Source organism: Scylla paramamosain, chromosome 9 (genome assembly GCF_035594125.1).
Source record: "Scylla paramamosain isolate STU-SP2022 chromosome 9, ASM3559412v1, whole genome shotgun sequence".
In the NCBI taxonomy this organism is placed as follows: domain Eukaryota; kingdom Metazoa; phylum Arthropoda; class Malacostraca; order Decapoda; family Portunidae; genus Scylla; species Scylla paramamosain.
The window spans coordinates 1,067,665-1,090,477 of record NC_087159.1 but is presented as its reverse complement, the minus strand read 5'-3'; the positions used below and the strand labels follow the sequence as shown (position 1 = coordinate 1,090,477).

General features: G+C 44.5%; 1 protein-coding gene across 6 annotated transcripts in view; it reads right to left on the bottom strand.

Moving 5' to 3' along the window:
* The window catches only part of LOC135103356 (zinc finger protein 346-like), a 112,060-nt gene that overhangs the window by 12,674 nt on the left and 76,573 nt on the right, over positions 1-22,813 (bottom strand). For 3 of the 6 annotated variants that reach the window (XM_064009419.1, XM_064009422.1, XM_064009420.1), the window contains exons 2-5: positions 6,676-6,783; positions 6,373-6,492; positions 5,663-5,884; positions 1,183-1,301 (exon numbers count right to left, since the gene is read on the bottom strand). In XM_064009419.1, the coding sequence (XP_063865489.1) occupies positions 1,183-1,301; positions 5,663-5,884; positions 6,373-6,378 (347 nt within the window). In that variant the 5' untranslated portion in view covers positions 6,379-6,492; positions 6,676-6,783. Of the gene's footprint in view, positions 1-1,182; positions 1,302-4,441; positions 4,547-4,692; positions 4,777-5,662; positions 5,885-6,372; positions 6,493-6,675; positions 6,784-7,862; positions 7,880-22,813 lie in introns of those variants that run through there. The other 3 variants (XM_064009421.1, XM_064009424.1, XM_064009423.1) reach the window with 3 other exon arrangements.

Here is a 22,813-nt window from a genome sequence, read left to right as displayed (position 1 = left end):
GTAGTTGAGACCATGGGTTTGAAAGACATAAGAAAAGAGAGCTTTGGCTTGAGAGCAAGAATGAATGAAAAACAAGTAAATTCATATTTGATGACTAATTAGTGCCAAAAATAATCCTGAGAGAGAGAGAGAGAGAGAGAGAGAGAGAGAGAGAGAGAGAGAGAGAGAGAGAGAGAGAGAGAGAGAGAGAGAGAGAGAGAGAGAGAGAGAGAGAGAGAGGTAACATTACAACGAATAATAGCTGAAATAGGTAACAGCACCAATGTGACAGCCAAACAATATTTTCCAGGTTCGTGGATGCTTCTCATCTTGTCCCTCACATTCAGCCAAACAATATTTTCCAGGTTCGTGGATGCTTCTCATCTTGTCCCTCACATTCAGCCAGACACATGTTCCCTCTCACTTGTGAGCCAACAGCTCATCACATCCCACTATCTTTTGTCATACTTAGTGCCAAATTACTATTATTCTAGCTTTGTGTAGGTACCCATCAATGTGCTGAAAAAATTCAGAATATTGCAAGGGTGCATGCTACTCTGGTGTGGAGCACAAATATACACTGCAAGCAATGTTTGAAGCTACTGAGCCTGTGAGTGTTGCCAATGTAGTACTTCCACTTGTGTGTGCATGATGAGTGCCAGGCTGAGAGAGAGAGAGAGAGAGAGAGAGAGAGAGAGAGAGAGAGAGAGAGAGAGAGAGAGAGAGAGAGAGAGAGAGAGAGAGAGAGAGAGAGAGAGAGAGAGAGAGAGAGAGAGAGAGAGAGAGAGAGAGAGAGAGAGAGAGAGAGGTAAATAAATAGGTAAATGAAAAGAAATAAAAATATAAATAGAACTAATGGACTTTTAGACTTAGAAATGTGATCTTGGAAATGAGAAGAATCTCAGACAAAGCAACTGGAAACAAAACTGTGAAACATATAACATAATCAAATAATAAAATAAAGTTGTAATAATACAATAATAATGAAACAAAAATCAAACAAGAAATCTAAGTGTTATAGTAAGAGGGCAAATAATAAAATACAAAATTATTACATACTACAATAATTATGAAACAAAAATCAAACAAAAAATCTAGTAAGAGGACATCTCTAAATACTGTTAGGGATGGAAAGCTGACAAGAGATAAACACTGCAAGGAAAAAAGAGAAACAAGTAAGTTTGGTAAGAGTAGGTGACATACGTGGGTGGCTGAGGAGGTGATGGGGCGGGGAATGGCACGTAGGGAACAGAGGTGGGCATGTAGCTCATAGTGAAGTCCAGCACCTGGAGGCCCACACCCAGCACGTCACTCACCACCAGCTGAAACACCCACCCATTAGTGGCCTCGCCGCTACTGCCACTCAGGCACCAATCTACTTCAAAATTAAGGCTTATATAAATGTGTAGCAACACTCAATTATGCCACTCAATCATAGAAAATATTTAATTAAGAATTACCTCCTAGGCAATACAATGGGAGGAATGCATGAAAATACTCTTTAACAAAAGCCATGAGGTGATCTCCAAATACTGAATTTTAAAATTTTTTAAATGATAATAGCAGATCAGATAAATCACAAAGTTCTGCCTCTCAGTAACTTTTTTAAATATGAAAAGCAACAGTTATCAATATATTGCTCAACAAATAACTTGTTCAACAGACACTGCTTATATCATTCACTTTGAAGTTGATTCCAATAATCAATTACGTATTTTTAATGCTTTGTATGGTACACAAAAATCCAAGTCATTTGACAAAAATGAAAACCAAATTTGAAGACATGAAGGGAAAAAAATAATCAATAAACAAATAACAGATAAAAAAAAAAAAGAAAAAAAAAAGTGGCAATGACTGAACCAACAATCATATAGGTAGGTGAGAAGTGTGGAATGGTCAAGGATCCAGTTGGTTGAAATTAGTTACCTACTTGAGAACTGCCTGTGGAGTCAAAGAAGTAATGCTGAAGGTATTGTGTATATAACAGGAACAAAATGTGGAGAGGTTGGAGATGAATGGCTCAAATACAGCACATTAATGTAGCTCGGTCACACAGAAAGAGTGGCAGAAAATGAGAAGACTGTCAGAGTATATACATACATACATACAGACTAACAACAGGAAAATTTTGAATTGAGGAATTCATTACGAGTTGAGTTGCTGGTGATCACTGGCTGTTTTATTGTAAGGGTTGGTCAGTACTCTCACTTTATCTATATGATACAAAACATTACTCTCAAGTGTTTATGCTAACAGTATTCATGAGATTTGATGATACACACTCTACAGAACAGTTATTAAAAGGTAAATGCCCACAACTAGGCTCTCAGTGTTTTCATATTTATTACTAGTCTCTTACTACATATTTATTTAGTTAGAAAGATTTTCCACTGGTTTCTATAGGGACTAATGATTTATCTGGCAAATCCCCAAAAGACTTCAGCAATTATTATTTGTGCTGCCAGGGTACTGTGACGGCCGAAACTGTGCCAAGACGAAAGGCCCAGCAGATATCAGACACGCAGACTTCTCCAAAACACCAAAAAAGCCCAAGGCAAGAGATATGAGTTTGCAGCATTGTCAAACCTAGGTCTATACATGTGCTGTGGTCGGTTTAACAAACATGTCACAAAGGAAGAACCAAATTGTGAAAGGATGGGTTGCATTTCCAAATAAGAAAGCAGCGACCTAGGGAAGACATTGGGAGACATGGAGGCACTGCAGAGGTCGTTCACCAGGCAGATCTGAGGAATGGGAGACTTCAACTACTGGGACATACTCAAGGAGATGAAGCTCTATTCCCAGCAGTGAAGAAGAAACAGGTACCAGGCCATCTACATATGGAAGATCCTTGAGGGCCAAGGACCTGCCCCATCAACTTTTATACTGCAGCCATACACCACAGAAAGGATGGGATGCAAGTGCAGGAGGAGGAATCTGCCCACCAGAGCCTATGAGAGGATCAAGACCCTACTGACATCCAACCTAAAGTATGAGGATCCATGACACACTGCCGAAAGAGGTGTGAAACATTACTGGCTGCACGATGGAGAAGTTTAAGTCTCGCCTGGACAAGTTCCTGTGGACAGTGCCAGACAAACCTCCAGTGTCAGGCTACAAGGCCAGATGTTGCATCTCTAACTTACTGCCAAACCAGGTGCCCTTAAGACCAGGGACAAATGGACCAGCAGCAGAGGTGGACCACCACAACTGAGGCATGCACCTCTGAACTTCATGAAGTAAAACAAAGTAAGTAAACAGACAAATGGCAACTCAGAGAAGACACTGGGAGACACGATATAAACAGACTATCTCTACCAGTGACCTGCTAAAATTTAGCATCAAAAAATGGTTGTTTCTTTCGTATGTGCCAGGATTTATAGTTTTATGTTAATCGTATAACTTTATATTTATCTTTATTTGGTCTATCAGGTTCTATCCCACCACAAGGTGGTGCTATACAGAGCCTCCATAAGAACATACACAAATACAAATATATAGTCATTTGTTATAAACAAAGTTAAGGGGTAAAAAATTGCAGATAATATAATAATAATAATAGTACTTTTAAACTGATAAAGTAAACTTATATGGAGAGCAAATATAGCTTTCATCCTAAGGTGATGATACACCCCAAACCCTTTGTAATTTTAGATTGATGAAATAAACTTATATGGAGAGGAAAAATAGTTTTCATCCCAAGGTGATGGTACATCCCAAACATGAGATAATGTTTGTAGTACTTAGCTTGTTTTGCCACATTTCTTGCTCTCTACTTGATGAAAGGCTAAAAATGTTCATAATATTTTATTAGTTTGTTTGATAACACACTGATGTAATTTTTTTTTTCCAGTTAACTGCCTTTTATTTAGATAGTTTTTCCATACCATAGCAAACACCCCAATTCTAGTTTTCAAGTGGTAATATTATCTATATTAATATCTTGAAACAAACTGAGTAATGCATCATGTACAGTAAATATCCCCCCTTACTATTTCTATTTTTTTTCAATGAGATAAGGTGTGATATCTTGTTTCAGTTCCCTCACTTTTAAGACAGATCTCAGCTTAATATGTAAATAGATTATTAGAATTATCTTAATGCATATATAATCTATGTTGCTTGAGATAGTAAAATTTACTTTTATCCAAGTCCCTACATGCCACAGTGACCAGTGTGATGCTTCATTCCAATGCCAAATCAATAACATCACAATATCTGTCTCAACCTAAGCAAGCCACCACTAAACACTTCACTGCTGCACCACTTCTGCACACATCGGCACGTCAAGTGTTGCCCAGCGGTGACTCAACCCCTTTCCATCATCCATCAGGGATCATGAACACTCGGCAGCTGTGTAGGCAAGCAAAGTGCTAATGCTACCACCGTCGCTACCGCCACCACCACGACCTGTCCTAGCCATGGCCTGAGAAACAGTTCCCCACAGATCATCACCACGCACACTATCACACTGCCAGGGTTGTTGGCCAAAAGGGCAACGGAGGGACATCGTCCCAGCCATGGGTTTGAGCCGCGGCACCAACACACCCATTGTGCACCTCGGCCCTCAACCCGCCGCCCACACACCACCCATGCCACTCCTCACCCCCTGCTCCCTCGTCCCTGTATTCTACGCCTGCTCTGAAAGCTCATACCTGACTCACATTTCTGTCCTGCAAAATACAACGAGATATGAATCAAGTACTCACTAACAGCAGCCGACGAAGCCCACACTGGTGGTCGGACGCCTCCCGGTGCAATAGCGACACAGAGCACCGCCATGCGCGGGGTCACTCAGTTAAATTCGCCCCTTGCTATTAAGTTGGCTCGGACCGTATTCTGAAATCCTTCAGCGTCCCACCTCAACTGTTTTTAACAAGCTGTAGTGAAAGCTAGTGAGATTCTCGATGGTGTTTTTTAAGATTTTGGTGATAATCAAACAAGAATCGTACACCAACACTGCGAAAAACTCATGGAAACCCGATAAATCATTTACATGGCCTTTGAAAATAGTACTCACGTGAGTCCTAAGTATTTCAGAATACGTAAGGACGAAGCGAGATACTAGTGTTCCTATCTGGGAGTAAAAAGATTGGTTGTTTTCTACTAAACATTTCTATATGGATGTATCTCCTTGTGATTTGAGAAGTGTTTTTATACATGACAAAGTCTATCTTAATTCTTCCTTCCATGTGTGGCTGTCACTGATACCATACAAACAACAATAATTATTATGATGACGGTGATAATAATAATAATAATAATAATAATAATAATAATAATAATAATAATAATAATAATAATAATAATAATAACAACAACAACAACAACAACAACAACAACAATAACAATATTATTAATAATAATAATAATAATAATAATAATAATAATAATAATAATAATAATAATAATAATAATAACGTCGGCTATCGTCTTAAAAAAATAAAAAAAGCAATAATGATAATAATACATTAGTGCGTAGCGGACGCTGCCAAGACAAGGCTTCAGCATAATGAAGTTGCATCCGTCTTCCAGAGCGTTTGTCTTTTTCTCTGAGCGACGAGGTGACAAGCGCTGCTGACTGGTGTGTCGTTAATGTGGTGGGTGTTATAATGTCTGCCTGATCGGTTCCTGCTGGCGATAGGGGGCAGGAGCGTGACCATTTATCTGGGAAACGACTAACCTCGGGTAACTTGCAGGCACTGGAGCCGCCCATCAGCGACGCTATGCTGTTCCTCTTGGAGGCGGGGCAGGTGGTGGTGAGGCTAAAGCGTTGAAAGGCAGGCTGGGATGTGCTGAATGATGGTGAGGTGGTCATGAACCAAGGGATGCCAGCAGCTGTGTCTGTTATTTGGTGCAGAGGCACCATGTCGCCAGTCTTGACAATAGCACCGGTGGTCCCGGTCTGCAAGGGAAAGACAAAATCCCAGGTGTGACTGGGCATTACCTAGGAAGGTGTCCCTGTTCTTTCAAAGCGATGAACTCCAGGAATATGACGAGATTGAAGGAAACTGTAAGGGCGGAATGATCCACAACACTACGTCACACTCTTACGTGAATTTTAGTTATAGATGCTCTTCCAAAACATTATTCCTGAGTCGTAATCACGAACAATGGTTGTAAACAAGACAGTCTTCAACAATGGCAATCCGGTGAAAGCTGTCAGCGTGCACAACATATTAACCTGAATGACTCTTCCTGCCACTCCCCCCCAACCTCAAAAAATTCATATGCTACAAAGAATCACACAGAAAACAAGTATCTGCTCGCCCAAGTGACACAAGAGAGACTTTGCAGGCACTAGTGTTCTTCGATGCCTTCTGCAGATTTCAGTCACGATTCTCAATTACAGATGCACGATATCATCGCCTTTGAGGTGGTGAGTCTGCTTACCGCCATGACTCGAAACTGGTGTTGGAAGGCGAGCAGACGACTGGACGGGGACGCCCCTTCACGCAGGTTGGAGCTGCAGGCCGCAGCTCTGCTGAGTCCAGCGTCCGGAGCTGTGCGCGACTACAAAAGTACAAAGCATCATTGCTGTCAGAACTCCATACTATGGACTTATTGTAAATCGAATATCAAGTACATTTAATTTTATATCCAAGAAATAGTTTTATTTAAGGAAGCAACGGATAATGTAAATCACAGATGCATGTATGTGTTATGTGAGGACTTTGTAAGCTATATAATATCCACCTTGTGTCAGCGTCTGCAAGACAGCGGCGTCAGGGCGGGATGGGGCTGCGGCTGCTGCCAGGGATGCAGGTAGCCTGCTGGAGTGCTGCCTTCGTCAGCCTCGTCGGGCTGAGGGAAAACGATAACATCATCTATTAGAGCCTTGAATTTGTTTTTAGAAACAAAAGAATGCTTTCCAATTATCATTTTCTATATTATTATTATTATCATTATTTTATTTTTTTTTCGCTAAGGCACAGACTCCAGAGGCTACATGCACTGTAATTCAAACGAAAATGATGAGCTTCATGGTATTGTAAGCTTACAGGAAAACAGAGTGACTGAGTCACGTAACACTCCGTTACTCTTACACACTAGTGAAGCCTTCCAGGTACAGCGCTGCACAGAGTCTGTACCTCAGGCCTTGGCTATGGAAAATCAACATAACACTATATGTTGTATGTCAATGAACTAAACCGTACGAAAATTGTAGAAATAGTAATAATAATAATAATAATAATAATAATAATAATAATAATAATAATAATAATAATAATAATAATAGTAATAATAATAATAATAATAATAATAATAATAATAATAATAATAATAACAACAACAACAACAACAATAGTAATAATAATAATAATAATAAATATAATAATAATAATAATAATAATAATAATAATAATAATAATAATAATAATAATTATAATAATAATAATAATAACGATAATAATAACAGTAAAATAAATAAATAATCCTTCGTCTATGATCGCGGTTCAAACATACAAAGCTAGGAAGCTATCTTCCCTTCATTGTTACCACAGAAGGCCATTATTTACCTGATTGATCTCTGAGTTGGATCAAAATGAGCAAGTGGATTGTCATCGGATAGCTGTTGGAATGGAGTTAAGAAATATGGCTCATCCACTACATGTAGCTTATTATTATATCAAATGCTTAGCCAGGCTATTGTAATACATAACAAAAGATCCCAATATAAGTCGTCCCGTGCAATTAACACTTCCATCACTCACAATTCCTGAGCAGGTGAACATCCGTGAGGCATCTCTAGACTACAGAGGTTACGACCAGTTTAATGACAAGGACACATCATCATTTCCAAGACACTGCTCCAATGACGGAGCTAACAACAACTTCATACAATATAGATAAATATACAACAATTTTTATAACAGACTCACATTAAGTCGACGATACTTATCCTCTTGAAACTTGAGATTCCACGCATTGCACATTTAACAGGAAACTGCAGCCTGTAGTGAGCTGAATGTAGTCAGACTTACTCGCGTCCTTCCATATCACACCTACAAGGGCACCATCTTTTATTTAGTGACTACCAGGACCTTTCATCAACACTACCACCAACACCACCATCACCATCACCACCACCATCATCATCACTGACGTACTTCTTCATCAACTGTTCATCTATTTCATCTTCTGTTTCCAGCTCCCCACCCTATTTCCTGCCTGACGTGGTGGCGAGTCGAGTCCCTGATCTGCTATTCCATCCTCGTCCACTCACTACCAGTTCGCTTCTTTTTACCTGCCCGTGCTTATCCCTTTTCCTCGAAGGCAGCCATGGTTATTATATACATTCAGCTTTAATTTCTTTACGTCGCTCGTATCTATGCTAAACCCTAATCGTTCAAATTGATTTCATGTATTCTTTTCTAAGTATAACGCGACATCATAATACTCCACATCACCCACGGGTAGTTGGGCTGCATGGACCCTCTGCATAAGTTATGACGCACGCACATTACTCTAAACATGACAACAACAACAACAACAACAACAACAACAACAACAACAACAACAACAACAACAACAACAACGATGACAATGACAATAACACGACTACCATCACCACCTCTAACATCATATTTAACAATTTCTAACGTTGGGTTCTAGCTTCAAGCTTTCCACTTCAATTTTTTGTCCTCATCTTGGTATCTTGTTCCCATGACACAGCGTTCATCTCGTGCCCGCATCTATCGTGTTGTGCGGTAGTGACGTTGGTCGGCCATGTCGGATGTGAATCTTGTCATTATTGATAGTGTAAATAATGAGTAGGTTCGTTCATTCTTTTTATCTTTGAATTCTCTCTCTTCTAAACATGTTTTCGTCCTCAAATTATCGTCTCGCCTTCATTTTCGTCCTTTTTTCATTATCTACCTATATTTACTTCTTCCTACCTTTATCTTCTTCCTCTCCTTATCTCCTTTCTTTCTTTATTTGCCTCTTTATTACTTCCCTATCTTTACGAGTATATCCACCTTCCTATCTCATTCTTCACGTCGTAAACACAAAGTTAACCTATTCATGTGTTGCGCATGCCCCGTGGCTCTTACACTGGTTTATGCATCCAGCTTGCAAAGGCGGCCTGTCAACAAGCTGCCACGTCCTGACCACATGAGAATTCGCTCCTAATATTGGTCTCTTCCTTGGCTCTGATGCTACAAAACCGCATGTATCTGGGTATCAAGTCTGGAGGAGTGACTGTGGCTGTGAATTTATACTCGAGTGATCTTAGCAGTCTGGTGATTAATAATTCTACTTTATGAGCTCCACATTTTAGAAATACTGAAGATAAACAGTGTGTTATGTATATTAATGAGGAAGATCATAACTCTTTTGTTTCCAGACTGAAGAAGAGACGAGACATGGGGGATGGTGGTCTTGTTGTTCAGGAAGACTTACGTGTTCAGAAAATGGTGCAAGGGACGATTTAGTAATGCGTGAGATATTCTACCTGGCCTCGCTCCCCAAGGGCCGCCAGACGAAGGGGAAAGTTGCAGGTGCGCCTGTCCTATATAAGGTTTCCTTCCTTCCGGGTAACAGAGCCATGAGCTGGAGCCTTGCCAGTGTGTGTGTGTGTGTGTGTGTGTGTGTGTGTGTGTGTGTGTGTGTGTGTGTGTGTGTGTGTGTGTGTGTGTGTGTGTGTGTGTGTGTGTGTGTGTGTGTGTGTGTGTGTGTGTGTGTGTGTGTGTGTGTGTGTGTGTATAAATAAAAAAATCATAAATGGTAAAAATGCCTCATGACTGTCATGTAAAGTTGATGGTATATTTCCAACCAAGAGTTTTATCTTTGAAATATATGGCATTTCATTCAGCCAACGATGCACGCATGTACCCATACTTACGTATAGCTACACACACACACACACACACACACACACACACACACACACACTGCAGCTGTACAATAAACATGCACTTAATATCTCCTTCCCTTCCGCTCAAGAGTTCGGTAAGCGCTTAATATGTGTTCTGCCTCTCACTGTCCATGTTTCAGTGCTTCCTCGTCTCCCCTTCCGCCTCTCCTGTCTCTCACGTAATCGGTGGATCGGTGGCGAACAACTCCTCACCCGTCGCTCATCGGGGCCTTGCTTGCGTATGGTGGATGCCCCATTGAGGCGAGACAAGCACCCCAGAGAGCGCGGGTTTGACTGCTGCTGGGCCTCGGTGCCACTCTCTTGCATCGCCATGAGACGGGCGGTATGTCGCCTTTAAGGAATCACGACAAGCTTTGGGTTGCGGTGTTCAAAGACGACGCTCACACACACACACACACACACACACACATATTCCTTAGCTGCGGGAAGTCACAACAAATTAAACCATAGTTACCGCGTTCTATAGGAAGAAAAGTAGAAAAAAATGTCTTTGAAGTTAAAGTGAACGCGACATTAACGGCGCAGGGGAATTATTAAGGGTGTTGTTAATCTGAAAACTTTTCCAAGGAGAACGGATTCATGGGCATCGTAAATCAAGAAGGCGAAAATTATAACCATGAAGACGATGCATATTTATTGGCACTTAACAACCGCGAGACACAAAACTTGACGATGAACACCAAGAATGAGCAGCGCGCATGGCTTTGCCTGCTCAGCCCGCGACCGTTCAATGTGCAAGATATCTTCCTATATCCTGAGATAGAAGGGCGTGGCGTGGTGCTACCTGCGTCATGAGACAGAAGGGCGCGACGTCGTGCTGCCTGTGTTCTGAGACAGAAGAGCGTGGCGTGGTGCTGCTTGCGTCCTGAGACAGAAGGGGGTGGTGTGGTGCTGCATGCGTCCTGAGACAGAAGGACTTGGCGTGGTGCTGCCTGCGTCCTGAGACAGCAGACTAAAATACGGAGGATGTTACTGGTAAAATGTGACGCCATGATGGGAAAGGTATTCATTTTTCCGCCCCTTCAAGACATGCTTTCCGGTAAGTGACATTTCACCAAGCAGATCTACATGGTGTCGCCGGGAGATTTAACACGCGTTGTTGTAATTTTCCCTCCCCTCCCCTCCCCTCCCTTCTCTCTCTCTCTCTCTCTCTCTCTCTCTCTCTCTCTCTCTCTCTCTCTCTCTCTCTCTCTCTCTCTCTCTTCAGTATAAAGAGGCATGGAAGTGAGTTAATTAGGAAGACACATAAGTATAAAGGGAGACAAGGGATTATGTGCAGATATGAAGTGAAGGCCTCAATATTTTGTCAGATGAGGGAATGTTTGCATGTTGGCTTGTTTGCACACACCACACGTTCCCATCCCATTAATAAGGAGAGCGAGGAGATTTAATTTTCCTATGTTGAGGAGAGCTAAGTTAATTGGATCATTGCGTCCTCTGTGCCCTTCATTCAGTACTAAGAGAAGTGGAGCTGTTTAGTTTTCCTATTTTGTCGAGAGCAGTTACTTTTACCATTACTTTTTCTGCGTTTACTCAGTAGTAAGAGGAGTGAGGATGTGGTGAGGAGGGCTGAGTTACTTGAATCACTGCTTCCTTTGCGCCCTTCATCCAGCACTAAGAGGAGTGGGGGTATTCAACTTTTCTGCGTTGAGGAGAGCTGAGTTACTTCTACCATTACTTCGTCTGCGTTCATCACTCAATACTAAGAGGAGTGAGATTGCCTAATTTTCCTGTGGTGAGGAGAGCTAAGTTTCTTTTACTTTTATCATTGTTTCCTCTGCACCTTTCAGCAACCCACGACCTTCACCTCCGCCCCGCAGTCCGCACCATTATATACTAAACACTTGGCGTCAGTCACCAGCGTCTCACCTGCTTTAAATGGTCTCGTAAATCACAGATATTTTGCCAAACGCTCTTTGTCACTCGCCACACGCCTCCTCTTGCTGTTCTTCCCACGGCAAGATGAAAAGTGGTGAAAAATGTACTTTACTAGCGTCACGAGAGAGAGAGAGAGAGAGAGAGAGAGAGAGAGAGAGAGAGAGAGAGAGAGAGAGAGAGAATGGGGCACACCGCGATAAGGAAGACCAAACGCGCCAAGTCGAGAAACATTTCCACCTAATGCAACATACAGTAAATTGGCGGAGCGTAACAAAATTAAAATGTCATGCGGGAGGAGGACGAGGGCGTGGCGGGGGATGAGACAGAGGAGTGGCCGTGTCAAGCGGTGTTAATGGACTGCCGCACACCACCGTCTAGTAATGAAGGGCGTTCATGGTGGCGGGCTGGAAAATAAAGAGAGAAAAGCGAGGCTGGAAATACAGAGAGGAGATAGGCACGGGGTTAGGTTTAAAAAGGGCGAGACAGACAAGGGTGAGACAGGAGACAGAGAAAGAAGAGAGACACGGGTCAGGGTTAAAAAGGGTGAGAGAAGAGTGACGTTGAAGATACACAGAGAAGAGAGAGAGGAACGGGTCAGGGTTAAAAAGGGTGAGACAGAGAAGGGTGAGGCAGAGTTCACGGTTACATAGAAGGGTGAGGCAGGTGTCAGGGTTACAAAAACGGTGAGACAGGAGTCTTGTTGTTATTATTACTTATATATATATATATATATATATATATATATATATATATATATATATATATATATATATATATATATATATATATATATATATATATATATATATATATATATATATATATATATATATATATATATATATATATATATATATATATATATATATATAGTGTGTGTGTGTTTGCTGCTGCTGCCGCGCCTTCGTGGAACAAGTTTGCTTCATGAACGTCATGCTCACCAATGGAATCTTTCATGAACCTTTCAGCAAAATTGTATGTGTGTGTGTGTGTGTGTCTGTGTGTGTGTGTGTGTGTGTGTGTGTGTGTGTGTGTGTGTGTGTGTGTGTGTGTGTGTGTGTGTGTGTGTGTGTGTGAAAATCTTATCCCATCCATAAAATGTTTTAAGGGTGCAAATTTCTTAATGGTATGTGTGTGTGTGTGTGTGTGTGTGTGTGTGTGTGTGTGTGTGTGTGTGTGTGTGTGTGTGTGTGTGTGTGGTGCAGCAGTCGGCGCCTGTCAGAAGAGTGACGTCAGAACACTTGCTCACGCGTATGCCTTCACCTTCTCCATGCACTTAACTCTGTCGGTGATGAATTTTGAGATTGACGCCGCCGAGGCCAGGGGAGAAGGAGAGGAGGAGTGGGGGAGTGGAGAGGGAGGACCTGCTCAGGCTTTGCTCCCTCCCTACCTCTCTTTTACCTACTGCTGCCGCCACACACATCATTCATTCGTGGCAGCCTTAAGGCCAGAATTGTTTTTAATGAGGAAAATAACTAGTTAATATTCATGAGAGGAGACGTGTGGAAGTGGCTTTTCGAGAGTGAAAAACTGTGTGACAAAGTCAGAGAGTGATGGATACATTCTTGCGCGCGATGCGACACCGGTGTCTCGACTAGCAGCTTGTTATCTCTAATGAACGACGAGCGCCGGAGTGCATGGTGACACTTCCCCTTCCCTGCGGAGTCTCTCTGATGGAGGCGGCGCTGTGTAAAATTCGTGTTTTAGCTTCCAAGTGACTATTTATCTCTTCTCGGAAATTTCAATCTTGGGAGACTTCAGTGACTGTTATCTTCTTTATCGACTAAATGTGTCTCTTCTTGGGACTCTACCATGTATCTAGTCAGAAATATGACTGATCATTTTTTCTCCTCTGGCTTTTCCTCCCTCGCGTCTCCACCGCTGACAAGCAAATTGCCATATTTTCCCTACACAACTGAACGCTTCTTTCAAACCTGAGCTAAATCATCGTGAGCGACCCTGACGGTTCTCTTAACTAATACTTACGGCTGTCTCAAGAATAGCAGCGGAATATCTCTATCAAACCATGCGTGACCTTCACTTTCTGAGGGATATCGACCCGACAAGATCTGCTGCTGATGCTCCTCATTGTTTTGACTCCCGGAGCGAGCACCTTTCTCACGGAGTTCCTGCGTTGTTATCTTCAAGAAGCTTCATCATCTCCCAACACCTTGTATGTTCAAACTTCCTAGCATTTAATATTTCCGTACTTTTCCTTGTTCAGTACTTCGTCTTAGCCAGAGAAAAATTCCTTTCCCAAATCAAGAGTCGTGGGTGTGTGTTAATTCGTCTAAGTAAGAAAAGAGGAGACGGACTCGAGCCGTGACAGCCGAGGGTTCGCACAGAGCACCGATACAGTCTCGACAGGTGGGGAGGCGGTGCAGCCCACGATCGACGCCAAGAATATCCTAACGTGCACGTTTCTTGGGCGGGGAAGTGTCAGCTTTATGTATGTTGGCGTAGATGTTTGTCATGTTTAAGAGACAACCCTAGTTACGGTTATCTGATTGTACTAGTTTGATTTCAGTGGGAGGAAAACACCCATCTACCGCCACTGTATCGCTTTAAGGGACCCTACACTCTCCTCTCTCTTCCCCTTAACGCCCCTCTCTCTTCCTCTACACTCCCCTCTCCCTTCTCCTACATTCCCCTACTCACTGCTACATATGTACTTTTACTTCCCTCCACCTGCTCATTTTTTCCTTCCTCTCCACCCTTATCTCCAATACTACTCGTACTTCTCTCCTTTCCCTCTCCATTACTACTCCGTGCCAGCCTCCCTAAGTCTCCGTCTATACGAGAATTCCTATAATAGTTCGACACAGCCAAGCAATACAACTTACGTCTTTCTTTTCCTATCTACATCCCTCTCTACTGCTACTGTACTTTCTTCCCTCCACCTATCCACCCTCCCTTCTCCCCACGCCTCTTTTGACTACCACTCAGCTTCTTTCTCTCCTTTCTTTCTTCCACTTCTTTCTTTTTGAGCATTGCAAGAGGCTGTGAGAGGCGCGAGGGTAGAGGAGAGAAGGAGGAAGGAGGTTGTGAGTAGTGCAGGGGGCAGCGGGTACGTGTAAACAATGCCAGGGGTAGGAAGACCACCTTGCTATCCCTTGGGCTTTGGCTATAAGCTGCCGGGAGAACCAAGGAAAGACTCAGGGAAGGAGGTGAGTATAATTAGCGTCAGGTAGGGTGCGCGGGGCCAATACGGTGGATGTCACACACCTGGCCCACACCAGACCGGGGCTACAAACACTCACCAAATATTTGTATCGCACTGTCAACAAGCATCTGCCTTGCCCGGGGTACGCCAAGTGTAGCAGTGGCGGGTCTCTGCCACTCGAAGGTCTGGGAGGAGAAGCTACGGAAGCCACGACGCCACCGCTGCGGAACTAATTTTCCTTTTTAAATCTAATCTTGACCAGAGTGATGACTACGGGTCTCATCTCCGCCTTGCTCGTCGTCTTGGAACTGGTAAAAACACACACACACACACACACAAACACACACACACACAGAGACACACACACACACACACACACACACACACACACACACACACAATGATTTCTTTCACCCATCACCTACGTTTTCTTTAATTGGCGTTTAAATGTTTCTTTTGTAAGATACGATCAACTACAAACAGGGAGTGGCTGTGCTTCTTCCTGCGAGCCTTGACGTGAATGTCTGGCCCTCTTTACTACAAGGTACAAGTGGACCCAGCATTGGTTTCTTTTTCGTACAAACAAACAAACAGATGCAAGGATACGGGCAAGTAAAGGCACATTCATCAAGAGTTACGATGCACGGCTGCCTCAGGTGTCTCAAATGTCCCCTCTGGCCTCACTTTGCCTGCTACCACCCGGACCTCACCGCCTCACTTCGCACCGCTCACCTGAAAACAGAAAGAGGACGTTGATAAATGTGAGGTGGAATAAAATGCGGATAGATAGACAAACAGATCCATATATGTTATAAGAGACAAACATACTTAGTCTCTAGTCGATAGAACAGGACGTGGATAAATGTATGCTGGGATTAAATGCAGAAAGATACAAATATGTCATGGTAGACACAGATACGTATACTTCTGTAGATAGAGGTTAGCAGACAGACAGACAAGCGGACATGAAAATACCAAATATACAAATATCTACACGGACGAGCAAACAGACAGACATAAATGGATAGCTGGTGTATACGTAGCTATCGATGAACAGAACGATGAATAGGCCATTACTGAACACCCTATTCATTCTTTTTATTTCTAAGGCTTTTACCTCAAAACTGAAAGCAAAAAGACTGATTTCCTCCCCCCTCGTTAAACTGTATTTGTAACACAACAAGAAGATACTTCTATCCATTTCCTATTCCAAACCGCTCACTATGCCAAATCCTTCTGTGAGAAAATCTATACTCCAGCGGTGCTCCTGTTCATCCTGGGCAGAGAGTGGGATTACGAGTTGCTTCACCAGATCACACATTCATGCTTTTATTCAGGGGGCAGGGGCCTATATGGGACAAAAGAGAAAGTCCCCCGCGGCATTTTACACGGCGTGACGTCAACAACAAAGCCAGAAATGAGCGCCTCGGCCATCACACAAAAGAGCTGCCGCCTCCCCTCACTGCGGGTTAATCCACGGAAATTAACAACCAGATTCCATTCGTTGTCTGTATCGGAAACACATCACACCACAAACACGCACACACACACACACACACACACACACACACACACACACACACACACACACACACACACACACACACACACACACACACACACACACACACACACACAGACAAATCCATTCTTGCGCTAACTATTGTGCTAAAAATAGAATGGAAAAATCGTGAACGGAGAGAGACAGCCAACAAAACCAGTGCAATAATTTCAAACACAAATTACCAGAGAATCCAGCAGAGGCGAGGCTTCCTGACCATCGTGACTCGTGCCCGCGTGGGTGAGTGGTCGCGGCCAAGCAAGGGAGCTATGGCTGTATGTTGCACACGTCAATATTGCACTCGTCAATATGTGCACAGAGAGAAGCCTCCTTTTAATATTGGTGTAATAGTGATTTTTGGAAGGCCGTGGACCGCGTCTCCTCCCTTCCATCTCTTACCGCCGCCGCCTCTTTGGGATCAATCGATGAGGGTAAAGAATTAGCTTATTATTATTATTATTATTATTATTATTATTATTATTATTATTAATGCCTTACCGCTCACTCTTTACACATTATTAATGTTGTTTGTTGTTGTTGTTGCTATTGCTGCTGTCGTCGTTAGCACCATCATCATCATCGTCATCATCATCATCATCATCATCATCCTCACCACCACTACCACCACCACGACCAGAGCCGCAGGACGCCTCCGCACACAGTCTGCATGTCACGCCGGGCAAATAGTTATAAGGCCATGCTGTTTGTGGTGAGCGTGGGCCAGGCTGTGTCCACTATGGCGTGGTGGGCCTGTGATGTGTGCGGCGGGAGGGACGGGGACGAGAGGGGGATGTCAAACATACCACAAGTCACATTTATCAAAGGCTGAACCCATCATATAAATTACTGTAACTTTTCAAGAGGGGCGTGTTATCTGGCAGTGTCCCTGAAGTGAGGAGGGCCAGCGCGAGTGGAAAAGGCCACAGGGCCGTGTATTGGAAGCCTAACGGGCCATCACGGGACCATCTGCCTTCCAAACACCCTTCACTCCCTAATGCCCACAGAACTCTCCCCCGCACTGGCGACTCTACATAGGCCAGTATTCTGAAACGCTTTGCTCTCTCACCACGACTATTTTCAAAGGCCAGAGATGTTTAGCCGGATTCTCATTACTGTTTCTCCTATTAATAATATAGAAATTTTGTTAATCTTTCTCTAGCACCATAAAAGCACCCTTAAAAACTCGTGTAACTTCAAGTAGAGCGTTTTGAAAGTAGTGGAGATACTGTGCAGGAGTGTTTCAGAAAATGTGCGGTACGGAATCAGTGGGCGCCGCTAGTTTTACTTACGTCCACATACAACGCCACTTCCTATCATCCAAGGCTCGTACAGCGTCGCCACTCAGCCTTGCTGCCAACACCCATTACTTTTTCCCTTTCCTACGATATCAATGTCTACAAGTTACTAACCAAGGCATACGAGTACATCATTACCACCAGACATTCCTACCACTTGCCACTCGCCCTTGTCAACACCCATTAGTTTTTCCCTTCCCTACGACATCAATGCCTACAAGTTACCAATCGAGGCATACACACTACTACCACTAGATCTTGTCACCACCAGCATTACCCTCTGCTATACCACTCGCTTTAAACACCACAACCAAATACTTTCCACTTCCTGCTCTCACCACCTTCACTACTCATCGTCGCATGAAAAAGGCGCCTTCCCTTTAGCCTCTTAATCTTTTTCAGCCGAACCGCCGCCAACACTATATCGTAGGTAGAATATAGCGTCTTCTGTAGCTGTGCGGCAGAACTGAGGTGGTGCCGAGCCGTATATAACTATTTTAAATTTCAAGGTTTTATTTATTGGTAACGGTGATTATGAATGAATAAGCGAATGTGAAAGTTGAAGGAAATACTTGTTTGAGAGTGGCGATAAGCGATGCATACTTTTCATCAGAGGTTCCAATAGCTGCTAGACTTCGACGATCACCAATTTTAGGAAGAGAGAATAGTCTTCATATTATTTCTGTACGCGCGCACGCAAGCATACACACACATGCAAGCACACACACACACACACACACACACACACATGACGCTTGTTTTTTAGTCATCAGAACACATTTTTCCATCTCTTTAATGGACGAAAATATTAAGAGCTACTTTTTCAGTTTTCCTCACCGCCAGCAACAGCACCACCACCACCATCAATGAGCCTTCTCACTTTCATTCTACATAGGTACAAGCCAACAAGGTGAGGGGAAAGTCAGTACCTCCCGGGTCTTCCCCACATCCCCTCAGAGCCTCAACCCCTCGTTGCCCCGCCCCTTGTTTCCCCAGCTCTCACAGTCCCTCACCAGATTAGTACCTCGCTCCCAGCACTGACTTTGTTAGTTCTGAATCATCACTAGTGGACCAGTCACGTTCTTTTATCATATTTCGATGCTCTTTATATTCTTTCAGTATTTATTTATTTTTTGTTTGTTTCTTGAGCGGTTAGGGCTTCGCGTTTCATATACAAATGAGAGAGAGAGAGAGAGAGAGAGAGAGAGAGAGAGAGAGAGAGAGAGAGAGAGAGAGAGAGAGAGAGAGAGAGAGAGAGAGAGAGAGAGAGAGAGAGAGAGTTTTACAGGCTTTAATGATAAACAACAGTTGGTGTGGCCTTAGAGGAGGAGGATGGGGTGTGTTAAGTGAAAACAATAAAAACTTTATCAGTGAATCCGACTCAATGAGCTCTATTATAAGTTCATAGGGAAGATACAGCTGCCAGCCACCAGCACGGAAACCTTAAAACGCTGCTGAATTACTTACACACACACACACACACACACACACACACACAGGTTGACTATCCAGTTCTCTGCAGACATACTTTACAAGCAGTAGTATAAAGCAAGGCACTGGGCTGATGACCTGTCTTGCCATGTCTCATGTTGGGGGATGTGCCGAGAGGGTCGCCAGACACAGGAAGACGGTGGCGGCGTGCCGCTGCCCACCACACAGCAGGGTGTGTGCCCGAGGCTCGGCTACACTCATTGCCAAACATACTAGACATAAGTAATAGGTGGAGGCGAGGCTGAGTTATGACGCTGGCAGGGGCGGGAAGTGGACGCTGTTCCATCACCACGCCGCTGTCTGCACTACAACGCCCGCCGATTAGCGAGTGACTGATGGCTGGCGGTCACAAGTCTGTCGCCGCCCTCTCCAGTATGATGTCCATTCCCTGAAGGACGCTGCCCACGTCACCGTGACATCGCTCAACGAAGTCACTAATATCTCTTGTCAGTGACCGGCCTACTCTGAGGCCACTCTACGCCAGCCGCCCATGGGTAATACTACCCACGCCAGGCTGACGTCACCAACGCAGAACTGACGCCGCCTGCCATTTGAGTGATGCCGGCCGTGCCAAGATGACGCCACTCGTGTCAGGCCGACGCCAGCCGCCGGCCTCCAGGTGCGCGGCGCGACAAGTGGTGCCGATATTCTTTGCTGATGCTCGATCATCTTCAAACTTTAGGTCACGAATGAAAAGTGTTATTACCGAATAAAAAGTGAATGATGAGCAGGGCCGGTGACATTTATGAACGATTAATTTGCACAGCTCGGCAGCTTCACCAATCACGATAACATCTGGCACGGCGAGCAGCGGCTGGCGCTACAGCAGCGGCTCGGCGCGTCATCCGCTCGTCTGGAGTGGACGCGAAGGGCTGGCCGTCACCCTCGCTCCAGCACTCATTCCAGTGTTTGTTTCCCAGTCGTTCTTCCTCAGGCCAGGCGGCGGCGCCACTCATTAGGCCTGAACAAGGGTGTCAAGGAAGAGACCCGCGCGTGTCGTCACGGACATGCTTTGATATTCATTTCTCGAGGGAGGCAACGCTGAGGAATGGGGCGAGGCAGTAAGGGGAGGAAAAAAGTGGTGTGGGGCGGGACAGGACGGAGCGGGGCAGAGCTGAGGTGGTGCTGGGGATGCGGACGATCAGGAATGCCACTTTTGACTTTTTCTTTTCTTCATGAAGTAATAATAGGAGCAAGGATGAGTGCAGCAGTGCGGGCGTGGGGTGGTGGTGGTGGTGGTGGGGTGGGAGGTAGCACAGCTGGAACTCAGTGAACGCAGCATTGCCTCCTTCCGCTCTCCCCCCCCCCCCACTCCATACTGGCACATCTATTAACACGCCTGCCGTGACACACTCCTTGTGTCATGCGTCACTTGCCCTTAAATCCCAGCGCAGTGATGGCCACACCTGGTCACGCCCCCCCCCCCACAATCTCTCCCCTCCCAGCCAGCAGGTGCAGATCCCAGCGCCTAAAATACCTGCAGGCGCCCGTACCTTCCTCGCCGAGCTGTCATTCCGCGCGTTACGCTACGTAAAGAGCGAATATTCTCTCAGCAGAAATTCCGATTGCCGGCGTCGCTGTGCGGGACTCGTAACTCGTGTGGTTTGCGACACACGGATGGGCCGATGCCAAGGCGGCGGTGACGCAGCGATATTGTGGGAGGGGGAGGGGGCAGTAACGGAGGATGACGCTACGACTGCTGCTGCTGCTGCTGCTGCACGTTCTTGATTTTGATTATTGAATAAAAAAATAACAAATTTCAATATAAAACAAGCGGGTCTTGTTCTGCTCTTACCCCTGTAAGTGTGATTCAAGCAGCCCTTGTCACGCGGGATAAGACACAAGGTGCACAAACCTGGTGGTGCTGTCAACACGTGCATCCGTGACACCAACGGTACTGGCACCGCTGTATACTGACGGGTCGTGTAGAGTCAGTTCAACATTCCAGCAAAGGCCACACGTGGGTGCCTGAAGCAACGCTTTCAACACGCTCGCTGGCAAAGCGTCTGCTGACATAAACCTTTAACTTCACGTTTCAAATACTGGAGAGTTGTATACATTCTTTGATGGATTTAGGAGGTAAGCACCGCCATTGCTGCTGGTGAGGTGCAGCCTGGTGATGGGCACCCGCCTTGTGGTGGCCGGGCAAGGCATCACAGCCGCACCAACCACCACGGCGTCCTTGGTGCGGCGGGTCGGGATTGTTTTAACTCAATGAACAACACTGCTTTAAGATCCCTATTCATTGTTGTTTCTGCATAATAGCGATTGCAATAATGTAAATATTGCCGTGGTCAAACGTATTGCAGCTGCAAAGGAGAGTTGAGGAATCAAAATTGTCGCGGATGAAAAGCGGCTCCACACCACCAATAACACGTCTACATCATTATCACTGTTATTGCTGATATCATCATTCACATTATGTTTTTGTTTTATTTTGTTTTGAACTAGCAGTGACCATTGTACTACACTATTTATTCTATTTTATTTTATTTTATTTTATTTATTTATTTATTTATCTAATTTTTGACATACTTAATGCCTTGATATCAATGCGTCACCGCACCGTGGGGCCGTGACCTCAGCAGGGAGGGGGTGGGGACGAGCGGCCGTCCCGCACCGCGGGGGAGACAAGTCACCACTTTTCACGGCGTGCCAGAGGACATCGGGGCGCCACCAAAAAAACAGCGCGTGGTGGTGAAGTAGCCCATAGTGGCATTCCTTCACGCTGCGCCATCTGGTGGTGATTTTCCTGTTTATCACAGTATTTACACGATGCACCTCGCTTGAGCTGCCAACTTGTCCAATACATCACAGCAAGGCTGCGGGACGGCGGGCGGGCTGTCTGGCTGGCTGACCGACTGGGTGACTATTACGGCTACTACTACCATTACTACTACTACTACTACTAGTTTAATACTGTTTTTACCACGTATTGATAACTTTTCTTTTCCTTTTAGTACCTTGATATTTCTGCCACATGGCGCGGTATCAATTAATAGAAGTAAATCATGGGAGAGCGTAAATTAAAACCAAGGTTGATAAAAGCAGTGACTTAATTGGATGATGGAGCACAAGCTAGGCAGGCAGGCGGCGTGCAGTGTCACAGGTTATGAGGAGGCGAGTCTTGTCACAGTGACGGAAGTAAATAACAAAACAAGGCACCAAAGGGAACCATTGTGAACGTAACTTCAGGTATACATGCACACTAGTATATTTTGAGACAGTTATAGTGAAAATAATACGTAAAAACCTGACAGCAGGCTGGAAATATTGAAGACGAGCCCAAACTTTAATGCAGAACTGATCTGGCGAAGTGGCGGTCAAGTTCTCACGTTAATTCCTCGCCATCGGAAGGGAGCGGGAAACTTGGAGAGAGCAGGAGGTAGGAGGCGGCACGCTGGGGCACGGCAGCGGGGACAGGGGCAAGGACAGGGGCCAGGGAGAGAGGGATGAGGGAGAAGTTGTGGAAGAGGAGAAAGAGGAAAGTGGAGGAGGAAAAAAGAAGGAAAGACACACAAGAAAGAAACTGTTGAGAAGACTTAGAATAAGAAAAAATGTGAAAG